At 42.3% G+C, this 22,675-nt stretch overlaps 2 protein-coding genes across 6 annotated transcripts in view; one reads left to right on the top strand and one right to left on the bottom strand.

The window, feature by feature from the left end:
* The window catches only part of RASSF8 (Ras association domain family member 8), a 148,608-nt gene extending 143,328 nt beyond the window's left edge, over nucleotides 1–5,280 (top strand). For all 4 annotated transcript variants that reach the window (XM_061582229.1, XM_061582225.1, XM_061582227.1 and 1 more), the window contains one exon: nucleotides 47–5,280. In XM_061582229.1, coding sequence (XP_061438213.1) covers nucleotides 47–168 — 122 coding nt within the window. In that variant the 3' untranslated portion in view covers nucleotides 169–5,280. The remainder of the gene's footprint in view (nucleotides 1–46) is intronic.
* Nucleotides 5,281–9,774: 4,494 nt separating this feature from the next.
* Nucleotides 9,775–14,418, bottom strand: LOC133390027 (uncharacterized). 2 transcript variants are annotated; one of them, XM_061637867.1, is made up of 4 exons: nucleotides 14,309–14,418; nucleotides 12,222–12,406; nucleotides 11,835–11,962; nucleotides 9,775–10,199 (listed from the first exon to the last, which is right to left on the bottom strand). In XM_061637867.1, exons 1-4 carry the CDS (start codon nucleotides 14,412–14,414, stop codon nucleotides 10,178–10,180), a joined length of 441 nt encoding a protein of 146 aa, XP_061493851.1. In that variant the 5' UTR covers nucleotides 14,415–14,418; the 3' UTR covers nucleotides 9,775–10,177. The 2 variants fall into 2 exon arrangements, with proteins under 2 accessions (XP_061493851.1, XP_061493850.1); XM_061637866.1 differs by lacking the exon at nucleotides 9,775–10,199 and having other exon boundaries at nucleotides 11,428–11,962.
* Nucleotides 14,419–22,675: the final 8,257 nt, after the last annotated feature.

Here is a 22,675-nt window from a genome sequence, read left to right as displayed (position 1 = left end):
TTTCCGCCCATTCTTTTGTGCTAATAGATACCTTCTTCTCTCACAGAAGCAACATTTCAGACTGGATCCCTGAAACGCCCTGGTTCATCAAGACAGCTTCCTAGCAATCTTCGGATCCTGCAGAATCCACTGTCCTCTGGTTTTAACCCAGAGGGCATTTATGTATAACATATATCCCTTCTGGAGAGGACCTGTGAAGGTACTGTGGACCATATACACTTCTCCTATTGCATCTGTTCACCCAGTGATGTGTGGAAAGAGAGAAAACAAACTTCCTTTCACAAGCCACCAGGCATTCTTATGTGTGTTTTTTAATCAGATCTACAACAGACTTGGAATCCTGCCCCATGCACTGATGACAATGAAGAACAAAAAGGACTGTGGAGGCACACTTCAGCAATGTTGCAGTCACTCCCAAACAGTTATAGTGCAAATATCTATCTTTTTTTTATTGCTATTTTTGAAGCATTTAAAGAAGTATTATTCCTTAGTAGGCATAAATGGGTGACCAGAGTACAAGAAACTGTCTACAACTGCCTTTAGGGTTTAATTTATTCCATTTAATCAGTGGATGTGTGAACGTTGCTATAACATGTAAATCCCTCCCCCAACACACACACTTCTTGCCTAAGAGCAGGACTACAAGCCCAACCCTGGACTGCTTCCTTAAACAGCACCCCATACTAAGTTCTCCCCATCTCCATTCATTCAACTTGTTTTAATGACATGATGTCACCATGTTGTGCCATCTACACGTTATTGTGTACTTTCCTGCTCCTGCCAATGTGAGTCCACAACCTGAAATAAATAATCCTGCACATTCAAGGTTAGAGGGGAGACATCAACATGGGTATGCTATTTTTAGTGACAGCTGCGTGCTGGGCATAATTTGTAATTCCGCACTAATATTTCATATTAACAGTCTTGAAAGGGTGTGTGTGTATAAGAGTATGTGAGAGAGAATTTGCACGTGCATGAATTTAAAGTGAGAACAGACAACTTCGTGGTTTATCACTACAGTGATTCACAATTTCTTGCTCTGTTGCAGATTATGTTATGTTGAAACCATTGCAGGGTTTTTACAGTGGCTTATCCAGTTAAAGGTCCACAGGACTTAATAAGTATTTGAGGATCTTCTAGTTAGATTTTATTATTCAATTTATATTAGAGATATTTTGCCGCAATAAATATGCTAATCAAGGAACAAAACACTACGAGATATCCTCAGTCTTGCCAAAGGAGTTTATCACTTTTTTGTGTAGCATTTCCCCCCACTATAGCATTCTTGTTTTGTAGTAGGCTTTGCTCTTCCACTTAAAGACACAGTAACTCAGTACAATGCTGATCTGTGCTGCTTTTGACTCACTGAGCCAAACACAACCAATCAGCCATGTATGGCAGCCTGCCAGAGGCTTAAAAACCCTCCTGTTTCTGCAGTACCAGACAGGGAGCAAAACCAGGAGCTTTATCAAGCCATGTGATGGTCTCTGCCTATACACAGCTGGTGAATGTGTTCAGCTTTGGAGGCAATCAAATAGTCTAAAGGCTTGCTTACAGAATGAAACAGTATTCCATTTTTTTTTAACTTCAGTAAAAGTGTGCAAAATTTATTTCTGATCTATGTGTTACAATGCAAAGGTCTCTAAAGAAATTGTCCCTTTTGAAAATGAGACCTCATTCATTTAGAAAATACTTTGTCACGAAATACAACCTAAAACAATAGAGTAGGTCAGGAGAAGAAAATTGCATGCTGAAGAGAAATAGGAATAAGTGCATAAAAATCTTTGTCCATGACAAGTTTTGTTTGGGTAATTGGATCTCTGACTATTTGAATAATGTGTAGAACTGCAAGATCACAATGATTTATATGTATTTTAAGATACTACAAGCTATATGCTAGAATCCAGGCCTCATATTTTTAGCTTGCCTGAACAACAGTTAAACATCAGATTCATGGAGGGCTCTTTGACTTCAGTGGACTAATATATGTGCATTTGCTGGCAAAATTCTAAGGTCCGCTCCTGCGAACAGTTTAGCGTTCATCCCCTGTAAGTTCAGGAATCATTTTTAAGACAAAGGTCACTTGCTCCAACTACCCACAATATACTTTTTAGTGATTAGTGTCCTGTAAGTCACTTGCTGGCTATGGAATAAGTTTGTTGTCTTCACAACTATTCTAGTACAGTACACAAATACAGCATATCCAAATCCACTGAATTTAGGAAAATAGATGAACATCCTGATATATTCCATTAAGTGAGGGACTCTTGCCTCTTAATTTGGTCTGTTTATCTTTTTCAATCTTGTGGCTGATGAACTGTGCATTCCTTACCTTAGTCATAGAGGGGGGTTTTTAAAGAAAGGACTGGGGGAAGAATCCTTCTTTCTGACTAGGGCCACATTCAAACCATACATTTCCCACTATTCTCCACTTTAAACAATCATGGCTTCCTCCATAGAATCCTGGGGACTGTAGTTTGTGAAAGAAGCTGAGAGTTGTTTCCCTCACAAAGCTACAGTTTCCAGAGTTCTCTGAGAGGAGGGACTGACTGCTAAACCACTTGGGGAATTGTAGCTGTATGAGGAGAATAGGAATCTCCTAACAGCTCTCAGTACCTTTCACAAGCTACCCATCCCAGGATTATTTGGGGGAAGCCATGATGGTTTCAAGTGAAATAAGTGTACGGTCTGGGCTCATGGTAACCTAAAAGTATCCAGACAATAGAATCTGTCTCACTGAAATGAGGCTTTAGCATACAAGTAAATGCTTAAATTTCATTGGGATTTAAAGAAACTAGTTTTTATGGATCATGTCCATAGGTAAGGGCCAACACATACTACTCAGATCTATCAGTGCAGGATTGAGTTCTTAGATCAAGGAGTTTCCAAAAGTATATAGTACACAAATACCTATTTATTCACCAAGTAGAATACTGAGGGGTATCTCTCTAAACTCCTTTAAAAATAAAAAGAACATATAGAATTCCTAACTGTTAATTTTATATGCAGACAAACATTTAAATCACATTTCCATTAAAATTTTAAGAATGCTCCCCATTCATAGCTATACTCTACAGATGAACAGACAGGATGCAGTTCAAACTGAAACAAAATCTGCAAACCTCATGGAAGCATATTACATTTTCATAGTTATCACTAGAAACGTTATTTTAAATCCTTGAAAATATAAAAAGATCTTTTCTAAAAAAAAGTCTATGAAAAAGATACTATTCTTTTTCCCTGTCCACAAATGAGACAGAAGGCGGCATTAATTCCCTACCGTTTTACTACTCAGAACGGCTAACTTGTGGTTCATATTTGGAGTGCTCAAGACATTAACTTGGAAGGAGAAAAATAGCCAAGCATGAGACACACGATCAGCTGAGAGGGCTGTGGCAGCCAAATTTACTTGAGCATGTATGCCTTCGTGCAAAGTTCAATACAAAGGCACACTTCATTTTTGTAAATTTGTCAATATTGTCATATGATGTCTGCATTATGTAACATTGCAGAGGCAGCACTACTTGATGGGGGACTCCTTTGAAAAGGGAGTGAGTGCCAAGCCCTTAACCTGCATGTGGGAAGCTTCTGTGTACCTCCGATTGCACACCTGAGTTGTGCCAGCCAGTCCCTTTGCCACAACTGCACCCTCCTTTTGCCACTAGGTTGACAGTTGTGGGGCCAGGAGAACACTCCTCAGGAGCCCAGGGGTTCATTACAAGGTGTTAAACTCAGTCCAACCGCCCCACCACCACCAAACCCATTTTAAAAAAATAGTACTGGTGCTTTTTAAATTAAGCAAGGGGTTAGGAACTTAATTTAACAGTTGATGTATCTGATCTAAATGTCAACGTAAGGGGCCTCCAGGCAGAATTATATGACCGTAGTCACTATTATATATTTCCTTTAAAAAATGTGCCCTCAAATAGACATTTGCTTATGTGAACAGCAAGTTTTCAGAGAAGGCAAAAATTGTAGTGGGGCTGTTGATACTGTCAATATTATGTAAGCCACCCACTTAGCAGGCTTGAAGGCTCCATCAACTACTATAGAACTGCAACAAAAATACAAGAATTGGTTGTTGCATTCTCTGGGTTGTCTGTTACACATTGAGGAGCACAAGTGAGCCTGAGGATTATACACCCTTCCCCACCTTGCATATAATTTTTTAAAATAAGAATGGGTAGTTTTGTCAGTGTTGTCCATCCACTTGTTTTCTTTTTTGCACTGGACAGATTGTATAAGCACTGGCAGGAACATGCCTAGGCTCATTCTCATTAAAGATAATAGAAGCCAGCTATGGGGTCAGATGTGGTTGGACTCCAACTCCCATCAGCCCCAGCCATAGCCAGCATGGCCAGCAGTCAGAAATGGAGATGTAGTCCAGCAGCATCTGGATGGCCACAGGTTCCTTACTCATGATATAAGCAGTGGGAGAAGGAGTGCCAGCTGAGGCCTATGTAAATAAGCCCAGAGTTAAAGCTCCTTTTCAGCTTTATATTTTCAAAGCGATGGTGACACTGCTACAAGGCACTCATGTGTCTAAATAATATATGCAAATATGATGCGAGAGATTATGGGTGATATCTAATGTTAGTTATACTTGGACCCATTAAAATGAAATCAATAGACTGAAGTTACTTAAGTCCAGTGATTTCAATGGATCTGCTATGAGTATGACTAATATTGGGTACCACCCTACGTATGTAGGAGACTTGTGTAAGGCAAATGATCACTGTTCATAGATCCACTGATTGAGGTAGTTTGATACCTTGTCCTTTGTATTTGCATGAATTTTAAGAATGGCAACTTTCAAAAGGACACTTGTGTCTCTAATATATAATATGAGGTTTAGTTTGGTAAAATTGTTGTAGCTTGCAACCACAATATTGCACATTTATGGGATGGTTGAAAGAATAATCCTTTCTCATTTTTTCCTCCAAACTCTCAAAATTATATGAATTCCCAATGTGCTTTACTTTATGTGAACTGGGCCTTAATTATCCATGTAAATAGCAAAACTGTATTCAGATTTATTTTCCATTATTGAATAGTTCTGTGCTGTATTTTTTATGTCAAAAGTGTTACTTTTTATATCCTAGCTTTTTTTTTAGACCATTGATTCATGCACGTTTATTCTATTTGTTACAATATTTTAACGTTTTGTATGAAGGCCGTCAACAATATGGAGATGACAAAACAAACTATTCTGTCAATTTATTTATTCAGTATTTTTGCTGCTTTACTTTCTGAAATAAAGTTTTCATTGCCAATACACTTAACAGATTGAAAAACATTACTCCATTTAATTGTGTCAAAGTATTTATTCAGATATCAAAATCTGGTATTTTAAATATTAAAACAAGCACTAATACTACACAATAATATAACTGCACAATTTTGTTTTGAACTTCAAAGTAAAATTATCCCTTCTTCAGCACAGTTTCTTAAGGGCATGTTTAAGCATTTTGCTGAGCAGGCTCTATCCTGTAAGGTTGCAATACTCGACAGTTATGGTCAAATCACATGGCTGTAAGGCATATAGCAGCTGCCATTTCCTTCAGCCTGTAGCAGTTCCCTGTGTTGTGGTAAGTGGGTCATGTGCAATCAAGCATACTTGGGGCTTTGTTGGGAATGAAGCCTAGAGGGCTAAGAAAGGGAGATAGAAGAGGACAGTTTTTCCTTTCAAGGGAACATCATGTGGAACGTGTATGGGAGTCAAAAGAACTTGTGCCTAAGGTTCCCTCTGTCCTTTCCAAGATATAACATAGCTGAAGGAAAGTGACTGAACTTAAGTGGGAAAGAAAGGGATGTAGGTGACTGAAGAACCAGAGGGGGACAAAACAGGAGGAAAACTGCTGAGAGTGCAAACTGGGGTGGGGTCACCATGCAACCCTGGCACCTCTCAAATCAGGAAGCTGTGTATGACTGGTTGGCCTTTCCTAAGGGAGTGCAATCGTCTTTTGAAGCGGAAGGTATAAAACATTTTCTCTTTCAAAAGTATCATACAAGCCTGAGTTTAGAAACAGATAATAGGTGGTATCAAATTGTAAAAACAAAATGTATAAACCTGGCAATTTCCTACACAACTTTTAGCATCACAAGTGTGCACACAAGACAGGGACTAACCACTCTAGCCTTTTTTATCCATTACTATAATGTCTTGCTTGTTATAAATCCATACAACACAACAGGAAACCTGTTGCATTTCTATGATTTCCACATCTTTTATTTAGATATTTTTCCGACCCTATTTCACTTTGTTCTGTCTCTTGCGGTGTTGCTGGGTGTTTACAGTGTGGAACAAAAATATGGGTATTTGACACAAAATGACGCTGGGTCACAGGGTGTGTACTGCATACAACATCCAAAAAATGTTCTGCAGAGGTAGCCAGCCATAGAGTGAGGTGGCAATAAAGCAACTTGAGAGAATACAGGAGCAAGGTTGTCTGAGAACAGCCCACATGCTGCCACCTAACATGCTGTGCTACCCACTTCAGTGTTATGGTGTGGGTGATATAGCATAATGTACAGCATAACACATGTGGAAAGAGACATAACCCCACCTTTAAGAAGCAGCAAGAGAATTTTGCCTTAGCAGTGCAAGGGGCCCATATGGGTGGAGGGAGAGGGAGGAGACCCATAGAGAAGTGGATGTGAATCTTTTCCAGCAAAGAAAAGGTCCTCTGAAATTCTCAGAACCGTCTTTGCTGACCATCCCCTTGTCCTGAATGATGACGGCACACACTATAAGATGTATTTTTTCTTTTCAAATTTAACATTTGAATTCTCAAGGTCTGCATACATAAAGAAATCTTGCACCAAAACAGGATCATGCTCAAATGTTGACAGCACACACCTGGGAGTAAAAGAATTTCAGATCTGAGCAGAGGCTGTTGAATAGTTTCTTCGGTATTTGCACTTGTCCCACAAAGGCAACAAACAAGGTTCTGATGGAATGAACTTTCTGGTACATTGCACTATAACAAACATAATTATCTTGATCTGTCAACTAGCCAGGGAGGGAATAAAAGTGCCATAGCAGTTGTTGCAGCTGTAGAACAATGTGGCTCAGATATTGCAAAGCTAAGTGCTCCGTAGTTTACACAAGAGGGCAGCAATAATCTTCAGTATTCTGGGAGGCATGGCTGCCATACAACTTATAGGTATATCCATATGATCTTGAACCAAAATGATTAAATGCTCTAATATGCAAGAAACACTTCTTTTAGCAGCTGGCTGAGACAGGGAGTCTCCTGTTCCATCCTTGCCTATTTAAAGACATCAATTTATTATGTTTAGAGCTGGCCTTTCTTCCAAGAAGCTCAAAGCAACATACCTGTTTCTTCCCGCCCTGATTTATCTTTGCAACAACCCTCTGAGGTAGGTGAGGCTAGAAGATCAACTAGCTCAAGGTCACCTAGTGTGCTTTATAGAAGAGTGGGAATTTGAAGCTGGACCTCTCTAAGCTGAAGGGCTAATTACTACACTAGCTCTCGGTGGGTTTAGGAGCATCCAACACTGCGTAGGATTGTAGATTGTAACCATGTGTATCAGTGATGAATGAACTGCGAGAGACAGGGATGGGAGATCAGTGAGAATAAGGTATGAGGGAAGGAGACTGCTTAGGGCTGTATCCCATAGCCTGGCTTTTCTTCCTCACCCATGGAAACCATGCTGTTTGCTATCGTTCTGTCAATTTAAGAGATAATCCAATGTGCTTTGTATAGGCTGGGGATGGTCATCTTCTCTAATCTTGGAAGAAGCGGGTCTCTATTCTCCTGGCCTGTTGAGAGCTGGGGAGAATCAGCAAGCACATTTACATTTTCTTCTGAAAGGCTGCAACTACTGCTCTGATGCCTGAGCAAACAAGCAGATGTTAGCTCACAAAGAGTTACCTGCATTCTAGGAAATAATGATAAAAGGAAATAGTTTCAACACAGTGTTGTATATTATGGCCACGTCCCCACTATACATTCAAAGCACTAAACTACCACTTCCCCTAAAGTATCCTAGGAACTGTAGTTTGGTCTCCTCACATAACTACAATTCCCAGAATCCCTGGGAAAAGGGACTGATTGCTAAACTCTGCAAATTGTAGCTCTGTGAAGGGAATAGGAATTTCCTAACAATAGGAGTCTCAGCATTGGGAAACTACAATTCTCAGGATTCTTTGGAGGAAGCTATGACAGTTAAAGTGATGTAATAGTGCTTTAAATGTATGGTGCAGTTGTGGCCTAAATTTATTCAGATTATGTCCCACTGCATCTAATAGGACTTACTCCTTAGTAAGTATTTTAGGGTTGGAGTCGTAATTTGCTTATGGCTCACTTAGGCCAGGGCTGGAGAATTTGTGGCCTTCCAGATGTTGGTGGACTTGCATCGGCCCATTAACAAAGCCATTGGTCAGAGGTGATCGAGCTGTAACATCTGGAATACTACAAGTTTCCCATCCCTGCTGCAGTCAGTAAATCAGAAATTTCCACCAGGAGCATATGCTGAGGGCTTGTTCCATATGGCTAAAGACTGTGAATGAGGAAAAAGTGATTTTATTCTGCTGCTGATCTCACCCCCCCCCAAAAAAAACCCCACTTAGTTTCCAGCATGCAAACATAACAGCATAAGAAGATGAGGAAACTGGGGAAGAAAATAGAATTCAGCATCTCGTGAATCTCCAATAATCCTACAAATAGAGATGAGATTAATTTGGCATTGGGGCGAGTCTGGAAAGCCTTGAGCCCATTGTGAAGGTTGCTCAGACACTCTGGTGTTGAGTGTAACTCATAATTGGGTTAATACCTGCCTTTGGGAGCCAGTCCTCCATGCCAATCCTTCCTCCTTTCCACGGAAAAAAAGTTCCTCTTAAGGAAGGGGATTTGGTATCTGACAATGGGAATGTTTTTAAGTTCTCTCTGAAAGTTAATAATAAGGGCAACAGACACTCCTCACCAGATATGGCATCCCACAAATGGGGAATCACCACTGAGGAAGCCCTGTCATGAGTCAATGCCAACTAGGCAGCATCCAGCAGCGGCACCACCAACAGGTTATTCTGCTGCTGCTGCCAGTTATAGGGCTCAAGATAGTTGTTAAGCACTTTGGTCCCAGGCCATTTAGGGCTCTGTATGCTAGTGCTAACATCTGAATTGGGCCCAGTAGCTCACCCAGTACAGCTCTTTTAGGATATATGATCTCATTGGGCTGCCCCACTTACCAATCTAGAAGCCACATTCTGCACTAACTCCAGTTTGTGGACTGTCTTCAGTGGCAACCCCATGTAGAGCATGTTGCAGTATTCCAGGTGGGAGGTCACCACAGCATGGACAACTGAGGCTACGCCATCCGAGTCCAGAAAAGGCCATAGCTGGTGAACCAGCCTAAGCTGGGCATAAGCACTCCTAGCCACAGAAACCACTTGAGACTACAATGACTGGTTGGAATCCAGTAGTACTCTCACACTACGACCCCATTCCAGAGCTTGGAAGATTACTTTTACCAAGTAATAAATTACAGTTACAATTACATAGCCCAAAAAAGTAATAATTACCATTGCAATTGCTCTAAAAGTAACTGATTGCTTTTTCTCAAAAGTAATCGCTACAATTACATTTGTTACTTTTTTAAAAAAATGCCTACAAGGTGCTGGCCTTGCCTGCGGTACATCTAAGCAGCCTAAAACAACATTAAAAATACACACACAGAGGGTAGTAGAATAAAAAAAATTATCCAAGATTTACAGAATCTCACATCCCGCCTCCCAGCAATGATGATCCCCCAACACTTGAAATCAAATTTTACACTTGAAATGCTGTTATTACATTTCTGTTATGTCACAAAAGAACAAGATGCTCAAAGAGCATGTCAGACAAGGAATGTCTTTTTACAGTCATTACGTTGCCACCAGTACTGAATAGGTGTTCCACTGTGGTGTTTGAAGGCACACCCGTGTTGTGCTGCAAAAAACACCGCAGCACAAGTGGAAAGCCATGAAGTGATGACACTTCCCTGCTAGGAGACCTCAGGTACCTCAACAATTCCTCATCAGCAGTGTCCACTGCTGACTTCTTGCCCTGGGGCTGAATGTTAAACAAGTCATTTTCCAAATCATCTCCTGTCTGGCTTTGTCTGAAGATCAGTCACTGTCCTCATTAAGTGCACCCATCCTTTATTCCAGCTTTCAACACGGCTTCCATGTATATCTAAGAAAGAGAGAGGATATGTTAACACATATATGTTAGGAAACCATCATCTGCTCTTGATTTCCTGATGCTTGTCATGTCCCCTGGTTCAGGGTCCAACTGTCAGCCTGAGCCTGTGGATGATGACATGGAAGGCAGGAAGGTGACCAAGTCACCACACTCATGGGGCAGCACAGCAAGCCCTTAAGGATTACCTGCAGCACCCAAGGTTGTGATGGGGAGCTCCAGGAAGAAAAGGCCCAGCCCCTGCCTACCACCTTAAACCCTCTGATGCCTCCCTTGAGACAACATTTCCCTTGGAGTAATCCACCCAAAGAGCTTCGCTAATGTTCTTACTTGTTGGTGTGGGTGGTTGCCTGGCACAATTCCAGCCACTCTAGTTTGAAGCAAGGGTGTAGGCAGGCTGCCAGAAGAAGCCTCTTGTCCTCCCAGATAGCTGCAAACTGCTTTCTTAGAGCTTCGCACACACCTCTCAGCAGCTGAAAATAGTATGCGTACCTCACAGGTTTGTTTTCCAGCCCTTCTAACTTGCGGTCCAGATTGTAGAGCATTGGTAGCAAATACCCCATGAACATGCCATTCTCCCATTGCAGGATGTCTAGGGACTGGGCTAGTGGCCCCATGATCTCTGTATATTCCTGCACCACTACAGTCTCAGCAGCTGTGGTCCTGTGCAAGGAGCACTGGTCTATTACGGGATTCATTTTTAGTGGCACAGTTGACAGGAGCTCATGTAGTTGCTTCAATGCATCAAAGGTGGAATTCCACCTGGTCTTGTTTGGTACCTTCAGATACACAGCACATTGTGCATGGATGTACTCAGCAATCTGTGCTGACTGGTTCTGCTTGGACCACAACTTGTTGCACTTTTCCATCAACTGTTTCTTGAAAGAACCAAGAAGACTACTTTTGGAGGAGTCAGAAAGCATGGCCTCTATGTCTTGTGTTGCCACCAAGTTAAGGGTGTGGCTAGCACATCTCTGGTGTGGTGGTAAAACAAAATCTCCTGAGTCTGCAGCTTCTTCCTCTGCCTCAGGTCCTGTGTCCAGGATCTCAGAGATGGGCACAAACTCCACCTCAGCCTCCTCCTCCTGGTTATCACCATCATCGTCACTGGTGTCTGCAGCTTCTACTGGTTCTTTGGCCATGAAAACTTTGAACGCTTTCACAAAGTTGGAGCCATTGTCTGTAGTAGTGCACATAACTTTGTTGTGAATCTTGTACTGCACATGCACATCATGCAGTGCTTTTGCAAGGACATCATATGTATGGCGCCCCTTCAGTTGCTTGCAAGCCAAGGCCCCGACCTTACATTTCAGGGTAGTTGGGTTGATCCAGTGGGCTGTTACCCCAAAGTAACTCTTCTTGCTATTGGTTCAACAATCTGTAGTGGTTGCTATATATGCCACAGCACCCATTTGGTTTGCAAGAGTTTCTCTCATGTGGTATGCTCTCTTCTCAATTCTGTCTCTCTTGGCACATACAATGGTGAGATCTTTCGGGAGTCCAATGCAAACCAGACTAATGAATGAAGGTTTGTCCACAGTCTGAAGTGGTAATGTCTCCTCTACAATGAAATCAATGATTTTCCTATCGAGATTGCTCTGGGTGACAGCCTCCCTGCCAGATCCCCACCTCTCAAGGGTTGTCTGCTGCTGCTTCAGCATTTTGGAAGGAGAGGTGTCATGCATTGGCTCAGGATGGCCACGTCTCCCTGCCTTTATTGCGTCCTCAATTGCTCTCAGCTTCTCAGGGTGTACCCTCTGAGGAAGAAGATGAACAAAGCATGAATCCAAGAAAAAATGGAAGAAGCACTTCACAATTTAAACATAGACAATGGACACTCTTTGAGGACCAGTATGACAAAGGCTCACCTCTAAATGTTTCTTCACATTGGATGAGGAGGAAATAGCTGATCTTAAGAGTTTTGATCCTTGGAAGGCAGTAACTGCATCTTACAATGACATTTCTCCTACTCTGGCTCACAAATGTACAAGCTTTCTCAAAGCCAAACCATGCTACCTGCTGTTCTGCAGATGTGGCTGTTGGCAACTGGCACTGCTTCATGTTGTCCTCCTCCTCATCTACAGGGCCTCCTTTATGAACGTCACTTTCCAGTTTCAACTCCTCAGGATCAATGAGCTGTGACTCAAGTGGCTGCACCAACTGGCTGTTGCTCTCAGCAGCAACAACTGCAACAGGCTTGTCTGTAATAAATAAGAGAGATTTAGATAATGCTCCTAGATGGGTGAACTTCAGCTATGATGCCATGTGAAGTGTGCCCCCATCTTTTCCCCATCCTGCAAGATCCCCCGAGACAGAGTGGCAGTAAGCAGGCTGATAGCACAATTAAAAGAGATCCTCTTTGCATAATTTTTGCTCACCAAATAACCCTGCCTGAGCCAGTCGCTCAGCCTAACCTACTACCTCACAGGGTTGCTGTGAGAATAAAATGAAGAGGGGGGAGAGCAAAGTACAATGAATTGAGGTAGGATTTGAAGATGATTATTATGATGATAATAAATATGCACCATTTCAAATTGTATGAGAAGCAAACTGTATGAGAAGCATTCCATCCAAGCTTGGAACACCAAGGAGGAGGTAGAAAACGTAGGCAAAACTACTTGTGACAAAATGCCAAATGATATCCTTTCTATCTATCTAATTAGTAATAAAGTGAAATGATGTATGTAAAGAGTTCTTTCTCTTTCCCTTTTCTTTTTTATTATTTTAGTACTACTTTGTTGTTTTCTTTTCCTTAATAAACATTATTTTAAAAAATATTAATAATAATGATAATTAATTCTGCACAAGCCTCTATGCACTATTACAAAATTGCCTATAGTGGGGGGGGGGTGACGTCCTTTCCTGGCACCACCTGTGACGCTCTCACTTGTGGCTACCAGCAGACAGGATCGTCAGGTTTATTTTTACCTTTCACCGCACTAGCACAGATCTCAGAAGATCCCCCTGCTAGGCCTTACTACCCAACACTCTGCATCTCTTATAACCTTTAGTCTGTGCCTTAGTCTCTGCCAGGCTATCTCGATACCTTGTGTCTATGGGTATAGGTAATTCCCAACCCCCCTGCAGCCTCTTGCACTGAAGCTTACAGCCCTGGGTTTCTCTGTGGTACTGGATACAATATCTTTTCCTCCGCCACTGCCACCATTCGATACAAACTGTTCAGCCTTGGTTACTTTGTTATTCCCCCTGGTATGTGTATCCCAGCTGAAGGAATCAGGCTTTTATTTAACCAAGAAATATTTATTAAGAATTAGAAATAACAAGATTACTTAAGGAATGTTTCACAAGCGTACGGTTTCATCTATATTCTGTTATGTACTTGACTTCTTACTAATTGCCTCAGAACTCCGACTCACTCTCAACAACAACAACCTCCACACACCACCTCACAGCCACCACCTCAATTCACCACCAAACTTCCACCCAGATTCAACTGTCATTCTTCCATTTATACTCCCAGCTATTCAAACACTCAGCCAATCATTCATCATTCTACTGCTCATGTACTCCCCCTCCTCTTTCACTCCACTTACCATATATCTTCTATATAACCAGCACTTACCATATTTACAATATAAGCAGGAACATCACAGGGTGCATGGATGGTTTGAAATGGGTTTGCTTTGGAACTTTGGAATGAAGGAACTATATGGAACAAACTTCCCCTGCCAGCAACTAAGGCACTTGTGGGGCTTGCCTGCCCAACAGAGGAGGGGAGGGAGACAGAGGCCACCACTCAAACCTTTGTGCGCCAAACCAAATGCAGCCCCCTCTCACTCTCTCTTCCAGCCAGCAAGTATTGACACATGCCCAGGCCAACATTTATTTATTTATTTATTATTTTATATATATCCCGCCCTTCCTCCCAGGAACATTTCCCCCTATGATGCAAAAAAGGGCAGCTTCCCTCACAGCCTCGCTCAGTGCAAGCACACACACTCTCTTCCAGCCAGCTAGCATTGTGGCTCACACACACCCAAGCACCTGCATGCAAAAAAGTTTAAGCATTTCAGATGGAGCAAAGTAGCCACGAAGGGTGGCGGACAAGAAAGTATTCACACACACACCCAATCATCACTCACCTCCACAGTTCTTCATCTCCATTCTGCTGCTGCTTCCTTTGCCTCCTTCATCCACGTCCTTGCCCTCCGGCTTTCTCCCTCCACTCCTTTCTTCACCACTGTCCATTTTTGAAGCAATTTCTCTCTCTCTCTCTCCGCTCCACGGCCATCTCGTTCTCCACCTCCTCCCTTGTAGCCTCCTAACACCCACAGAGCACAAGGGAAGAGCGACGCTGCACAGAAGTACATTATGGGGCACATGACTTTCATCCACCAATCAGAGGAGCAGACTTCCTCTGCTTTCCCCCCCAAGTAACGCCCAAAAGTAACGCTGGAAAACTTAGTTACAGCTCAAAAGTAATGCAATTACTCCTCTTTCTATTACCAGCAAAATGTAATGAAGTTACCCACTCGTTACTGGAAAAAAGTAATAAATTACAAGTAATTTGTTATTTGTAACAAATTACTTCCAAGCTTTGCCCCATTCCTTTTGGGGCTGGGCTCACCAGCTTGAGTTATGCTTTTTTAGTTCTTGCTTTTAAAAAAATTGTGCATTTTAGATGAAGATAATGTTTTGAGTGAGTTATGCCCTTTTATAATTTTACACTGCCCCTTGACTCTGCTCGTTCCAGCACTGAGGCCCCACCTGAATACTGGAATATTGTCTTTCAGAGGCTGGCAACTATAGATCTGAAGTGGTGGTTTTCCTGTCGAGAGGCAGAAACCAGGACACTAACTGAATTCCTCTCAGAACTGCAGGGTTGAGCTGTTCTAAAAACTGGACTTCCTGAACATCTCAGAAAGTGAATACTTCTGCTGGGTCCAAAACTTTTATTGGTATAGGCCTTGTGAGGCATATCATGCCACACTAAAGCAGGAAGTTTCTATACAGGCCTAGTGCAGCCCACAACATCAGCAGGACCAAGGTGTTAAAGAGGATGGAGCTATGTGTGCCACATGGTCTGCCCTGAGTCCCCTCATCAGTTGTGATGGAGGATGCTGTCCCATTACCGTTATTGAATCATGAATCAACTGCCAATCCAGTCAGCTTCTGTACATTGAATTGGGGGGGGGAGGGGCACTATCTGCACATATCTGGTGCTGTGGATTATGCTACAACACTGGGATGCCTGCAGAGATGCCGGAAGCACTGTAGTGTCCTTTCTCTAGTCTAAAGGTTTGACACTTCCAAAGGCTGAGAAATGTATAATATTCTTTTCAGTCAAGCATTTAGTGGTTTGGCATATGACAGGAGGCTTTTTCCTCAAAGGCAGATTTCTTAGGATATGTTTCATGTGCTTGGTTTTAATTGCTTATTTTGAAATGGTATTGCCTGCCCTGAATCTTCCAGGACAGGATGGAATTAAAATTTATTAATAAAAGAAATCAATAGGCTAAAAGGGAGCGACGTATGGGTCAAGGATCATAGAATCTAAAATATTATTTAAAGCCAGGGGAGATGTCTTGTCCTTGGTAGTTGCAGCTAAAGTCCCCGTCTTTGAGGTGGAATGTACAAAACACATACAGTTTTGCTGTAGGGATAAGACTGTGCTGAAACCATCCAGGGCCAAGCTTTTCCACTTGCCTTGCCCTTTTTGACGTCTTTCTGAGGACTGCCGTTTGACAGAAGATGAATGTATTTGGCTTTTAGGTGGCGTGTGTGTTTTAATGTTTTCATTGCTTAAATTTTTGTAACTTTTTTCCCTTGTATTTTGTGTTCATGCATATTTTTTTGTGAGCCACCTTAGGGGCCTTTGGGCCAAAAGACAGTATAGAATTTATTTTTTTTTAATGAGGATTTGGCACAGAACCTCTGTGTGCTTGTAGCAGTTTCATGACAGGCAGGTAGTCAACTGGTAATGCTATTCCTAGTGTAGAGATGATAAATGGATGCAGTTGCCCCTGTTGAATTTCTTCCTGTCTTGTGGCTGGAAGGGCACAGAGATACTGCTGTGAAATTACATACAAATTAACAACTCAGGGGTGGGGATGGGGAGTGAGCATCACTGTTCCAGGCCAACCCTTCCTAAAAGGTTCCTCTCCTTACCAAACATGCCCAGTGGCCTTGCTTTTTAACAGCTACAACAAGTGGCAGAAATTCAGCAGGGGCAACTTCCTCATTGCTGCATTTCCATGCTTCGGGGGGGGGGGGAAAGTCTACCTGTTGATTTCTTCTTACAAGGCAGCTCTTAAAGACACAGAGCCTGAGTCGATAAACAAGACAGGGGCCCTAGAAAGGATTTCATTTTTCTCTTGTTCTCGTTCGCTTTCTTCTTCAAGCAGGAACCATTGTTCTTCTCAGTCCTCCTCTCCCCCCCCCCCCATTCCTAGCAGCCGAGGACGCCTGTCAGAGTCTGCCAGCACTGAGCCGCCAAGCAGTCGGTCACATGCGAACCCGTGTGACAGGCCGAGCACCGAGGTTCCCTCTTGCCTCTGCTACCAGCACTGTACTTTGAACGAGGCTGGGAGGAGGGAGAAAAAGAGAACGGAATGATGTCAAGGCAGATTTATTGCTAGGCAGCAAAATAACGGCTGCCTCTTTCAAATCTTGGAGCTTCAGCAAGATCCAGTGGCTTTATTCCATCTCCACCCAAGCTTTTTTCTTTCTTCGTGATATCCTGTTCAGAACCACACCTCATCCAGCCCTCCTGCTTTTCAGTGACGTGGACCCTGGACAAGATTAATCTAATCTGATCTATCTGCATGTGCCGGTACATGCTGGCTGGATCCATGTGCAGAACTTTAAGATTACACAAACACACAAGCACTCAGGGTGCTGACAAATCAGTTTCCTAATCCAGTGTCGTTGTCTATATTGTGGGAAATAATTCCTGACTATGTGTGAGACAGAGAAAAAGAGTCACTTCAGATACACACACCACCTTTCCCCTCAGATTTAAATAAGAGTAACAACTAGGTTTGCCAACTTTTTTTTTTTCTGGCAAGAGGGAGACATTTCGTGTGCAGACATGAGGAATATCAACAGGGCCTTTCTGTAAACTGGGATTGCTTCTGACAAAGTTGATTGTTACTGTATTACCATTATCTTAGAAAAGTAAAACAGCTATGGGGGGGGGGTTATAAGAAACTGTATTTGTGGAGCCTTTGTCCTTAATGGCTATGTATTATATTTACCAAGGAATTTGGCTTGGGGGGGGGACTGGGGAAATCACCACCATCACATAATTATGACATCAAGTGTCAATCACTGTCTGGTTAAAAGCTATCATTTGATAAGTTTCCGTGACCCACCCCTCCATGCCATCAGCAGGATTGTTCAGTGTATGATCCCCCTGAATCGTTGCTACTGCTGAGTGAAGAACATAGCCTGTGACAAACATAACACGCAGTCCATGCCTCATTATACTGAATGAGGTGCCAGGCTGAATTTTTTTCTTGCTGTACTTTTCTGGCCATTTAACAGAGGTCTAAAGCAAGATTCACCAGTGTGCCCCAGAAGTCCACACATCTTTCCCCAGCGCTCTACTTAGTTAAAAGGTAGTAGCCTCAGACTACTCATTCCTAGGCCTTGAGGCAGCTGAAGAGTTAGATTTCTGGTATGTATTTCTCATACATAATGTGTGTTCCAATTTGTTCTAAACGAAATGGTCTGGTCATCATTCCTTGTGTAAAGAATACTCACCACAATATTATATTTCTGCTGCACTCAATCTTCCCACACCAAACTAACAACCGCAATCAGTAGACTCGCGCTATAGGTAATCCCAGGTAAATCAAGCTGCAAACACCATTTCCATCATCAACTGTATCAAGTTGCCAGACTCATAGGGTTCAAGAAGAAATATATATCCCATCATGCCTCTGAATAAAACCATTCCCCCTTCTCTCTCAGCATAATTAATTACAGTAGGGCCCCACTCTTATGGCAGGTTACATTCCAGACCCCCGCTGTAAAGGGAAAACTGCTGTAAAGCGGAACTCATTGAATAGAATGGCACGTGATGCCCAAAAACCGCCGTAAAAGCAGAACAAGCGCCATATGAGTGGGGCTTTAGTCTAATTGCGTCTGATTGAGACCGCTATATTCGTGAATCACTGTAAATCGAAGCGCTATAAAGCGGGGCCCTACTGTATTCTATTTATTCCATCAGCTTTTAATGAGGGTGAACTGCAGCAGAATTACAAAACACATTTTAAACAATAATTTTAACCCCCTCTTCCCATCCAATTAACAAAAATAGCATACGTTTTAAAAAAGGGAATTGTAAAAAGTACATTTATTGTACCCCACACTATGTCCAGTGGTGCTCACTCAGCCAAGTAGGCAGTTCAGTACAATAAAATACAGCAATTAAGATAAAAATAAGCCAACGTATAACCAGGGAAGACAAAGACAGTCCCGGGGCCTAGCTAAGGTTGTGTGGGTGGGGCCTTCAAGGAAACAGCTCTGAGTATGCTGGGATTGGATTTAACTGCTGTACAGCCCTCATAACAACAGATGGAGTGGGAGCTCTCCTGACAGGGTCTGGAACACAGGCAGTCTGTCCCAGCCCAGCACATGGCTTTTCTGCTTAAGAGACACATGGGAGAGACCTCTTTGCCACAGGTGCGGCACAGAGACCTGACTGGCTAGAGAATAGGAGATTGAGAAATGCCACCTCAAGCGTCTGGAAGTTCATAGAAGTATATGAATGTCTGTGAGTCTGGAAAAGTGTGTGGCTTAGAGATTTGGGGGGGGGGAGATGTTTAAAAATGCTCGACATTCTTCTTGGGAGGGCCATGGTCCCATAGCCCTATTGGATCAGCCTCCATTGCCTACCCTCAACTCACACCATCCAGATTACAGTATGCCACAAGCAAAGAGCAAATGCATGAACCTCTAGAGGCATTTACAATGAAATCACTCCAGATATTTCATGCAAACAATCCAAGACAAAAATTAAAACTGGGAAGTATCAATCCTTCAGGATTGCCAGGGTATCTGAATGGAATAAGTAGGAGTAGGTGCTGCTGGACCTCTTGGCAGCCTTCAATACCATCGACCATGGTTAGGGTTGCCATATTGCCCAGTTAGCCAGGTTTTACCTGGATTCTATCCATGCCACCCGGTGCCCACTTAGTCCATTAGGTGGCCTGGATTCCCAGCTTCCATTTTTTTAAAACTAGTCTCTAGCCCTTGTGGATCCAGAGATAGAAGGCAAAACGTGGAGGCAGTTTTCTGCCCATTTTGCCCAGACTTCCAATGCAAAGTGAAGTTTTCACCAGAGATGAGCAGGGCTTTAGAGCGACAGCAGTCTCCATCCATAAAGTCCATAATTCTATGTCACTTCCTTGCTTTTTCTTTTAGAGCTTTGGCGGGTGCACATGCTGCCCGCAAGTAATTTTTTATTGTTACCGCAGCCTCCCTTTGCTTGGTCAGGTTGCTATGATGAGTACAGGGGATGGTGTTTCTCGCGCATGAGCTGAGTGGTTCCATAGGCCCTTGAGTATGGGGGGGGGGGAAGACTGGCGGCTCCTGAGTCCCAGGCAATGTTCATCCCAAAGGGATTAATGTAAGAGCATATTTTAGTCATAGAGAAGGTCCTGCTAATCTCTTGTCTAGTTTACAAAATCAAGTCTAAAATCCTTTCACAATTTCTGTAAAAGATTTGAAACCTTTTATCTTGGGTAAGTCTAATATCACACCAATGTTCTACATAGACTTTGATTCGTAGTTTATAATAACATTCTCCTGCGTAGTGCACTGCTACAAACTGCATTGATCACATATTATAGCCATTCTGCCCCTGTGTTATCCTATAGGTTTTTTTCCAGCGGAGCTAAAAAGAGGAGTAAATATTAAATGTAGAGGGACAAAATGTATCTTTTTAGAGAAACAGAATAAATGTGTTGATTACTGTAGTAGAATATATGAACAGATTGTTTCTTTAGATGTACTTTTAAATGTACTTTAGATGTGCTTTTTGAGACTAGTAAACCTGTATCATTTACAGTGCAATACATGTCTACTCAAGTAAGCTCCATTGGGTTCACTGAGATTTACTCCCAGGTAAGTGTGTGTTGGATCGCAGCCTTAATTATTTTTTTATGTTTGTTAGATTTTCTGTGTATTTAAAAAAAGAGAGAGATGTGGAGTAATTCCAATAGATTTTGTTCATTTTCTTTCACTACCTCATACTGAGGATATGATCAGAATTTCCCATAGCCCTGGAATATATTGTTATTGTTCCTAGTTAAGGCTATTCTGCCTGCCTCATTTAGCATAGATGTTCAGTGTAAAGTTTCACAAGTCAGTGAGATATATTTCATATATTTTACAGTCTTCTGTACAGACCAACATCACGGTGTTGCAATACAGAATTAGTAAGCTACAACAGATGTTAAAGAACTATAAGGAACAAAATCAGCAGGGAAATAATATTTACAGAGTTAGACCAGTAGCACAATGGATTTAGATCTAGAACTTATAGTATTTCTAAAATTATTATCTGAATTTTGTCTTGTTTTTAACAGTGGAAGGGCAGGATATAAATCCTCTTAGTAAATAAATATTCCATAGTATTGGAAACTAAAGTCTAGGCATTTAAGGCTGAAAATGTAAGGTTTTTCTTTTTTTAAAAAAGATTCCTCATATCGTCCCCCAGTTTTTGGTGGTAATTACTAGGCACAAAAACAAAACAACTGGACAATGCAACTATTATGTAATTTACATAATTGCATAATACGCAAATTAGCCTGCCCGGATTTGTGGAACTGGAATATGGCAACCCTAACTGGTATCCTTCTGGGCCGTCTAGCTGGGATGGGATTGGGAGGAACTGTTTTATGGTGGCTCCGGTCCTACCTGATGGACAGGACCCAGAAAGTGGAGCTGGGAGACTACGGCTCAACCCCCTGGCTGTTGGCCTACGGGGTCCCGCAGGATTCCATTCTGTCTCCCATGCTCTTTAACATTTATATGAAACCGCTGGGAGAGGGCATCTGGAGATTTAGAGTACAATGTCATCAATATGCCGATGACACTCAACTCTATCTCTCCCTACTATCTGATTGCAGGGAGGGAGTGCTCATTCTAAACCAGTGTGTGGAGGCTGTGAAGGGCTGGATGTGGGCTAACAAACTGAAACTTAATCCAGACAAGATGGAAGTGTTGCTGGTTAAGGGGGAAACTGTGCCAGGGATAGGGTTGCAACCTATTCTAGATGGGATTTCACCCCCCTTGAAGGAGCAGGTTGGCAGTTTGGAAGTCCTCTTGGATCCTGCCCTGCTGCTTGAATATCACGTGGCTGCAGTAGCCAGGAATGCTTTTGGCCAACTCAAACTGGTCTACCAGTTGCATCCATTCCTGGAAGCAGTTGACTTGGCCACAGTGACACATGCATTGGTGACACTGAGGCTTGACTACTGTAACACATTCTATTTGGGGCTGCCTTTGAAAATGGTTCGGAAATTAGTTGGTTCAAAATGCAGCAGCCAGAATGTTAACTGGAACACGGCACAGGGAGCATATCACCCCTGTATTTTATCAACTTCACTGGCTCCCAATTTGTTTCCAGGCCCAATTCAAAATGCTGGTTTTGACCTTTAAAGCCCTAAACGCCCTTGGACCAATGTACCTGAGGGACCACTTACGCCCCTATGTACCTGCCTGGGATTTAAGATCATCTGCCTCTGGTCTCCTCTGCGTGCCTCGAATGAAAGATGTTAGATTGACAGGCATGCGAGACAGCCTTTTCAGCTGTGGCCCCCAAGCTTTGGAATACTCTACCCCAAGAAGACTGCTCTGCTCCCTCCCTGATGGTTTTATGGAGACTTCTGAAAACCATCTTGTTCCGGAGAGCCTTTGGGAGGGACTGATGGAAGAGCCTGAGACTGTTTTTATGCTTTTTTAAAACTTTTTTAGTCCCTTTAGTACCACTCCCTTATATATGTGTGTGTGTTGTATTTTATGCATTTTAATTGTATTTTATGTATTTTAATTTACTCTGGTTTTGTGTTGTTTTTTATTGTGTACAATTTTATTATGTATGTGTGTGTGCGATTTTATTGTAAGCCACCCTGAGTGCTCTATTATATGGTAGAAGGGTGGGATAGAAATATTTTAAATATTGAAAATAGGAGGGAATTCCTTTCGTAAACCAAACACTGTGATCAGTAAAACCCATACCATAAGCAACTAAGCTATCCCAAAGAAAATGCAGTTGGCACATATATTCATCATGCCATTCATCATCCCATCTCTCATTGTGGCATTTTAGTAGATCAACACTACGGCCTAATTTAAATTAGGTTTAATAAAATCACAAGCGAAGCACTTACTTGTGTAATAGTAAGCTCCATGCAGCTGATACCGTTTAAAAGGTGTGTATCGCTTATCTGACCATGAGCCTTCAGTTCACATTCAGTCGTCGTGACCCCAGCGTATGC

The sequence above is a fragment of the Rhineura floridana genome, chromosome 8 (assembly GCF_030035675.1).
Source record: "Rhineura floridana isolate rRhiFlo1 chromosome 8, rRhiFlo1.hap2, whole genome shotgun sequence".
NCBI lineage: Eukaryota > Metazoa > Chordata > Lepidosauria > Squamata > Rhineuridae > Rhineura > Rhineura floridana.
This window is presented reverse-complemented; position numbering and strand designations above follow the sequence as displayed.

Bases quoted from the DNA above. Each gene is read 5' to 3' on its own strand.
- LOC133390027 (XM_061637866.1), bottom strand. From the start codon at position 14,414: ATGGACAGTGGTGAAGAAAGGAGTGGAGGGAGAAAGCCGGAGGGCAAG. The intron at 12,407-14,308 runs GTGAGTGATGAT...TATTTATTACAG, and splicing joins GGAGATGAAGAACTGTGGAG to ACAAGCCTGTTGCAGTTGTT. The intron at 11,963-12,221 runs GTAGCATGGTTT...CTTCTTCCTCAG, and splicing joins CCACATCTGCAGAACAGCAG to AGGGTACACCCTGAGAAGCT.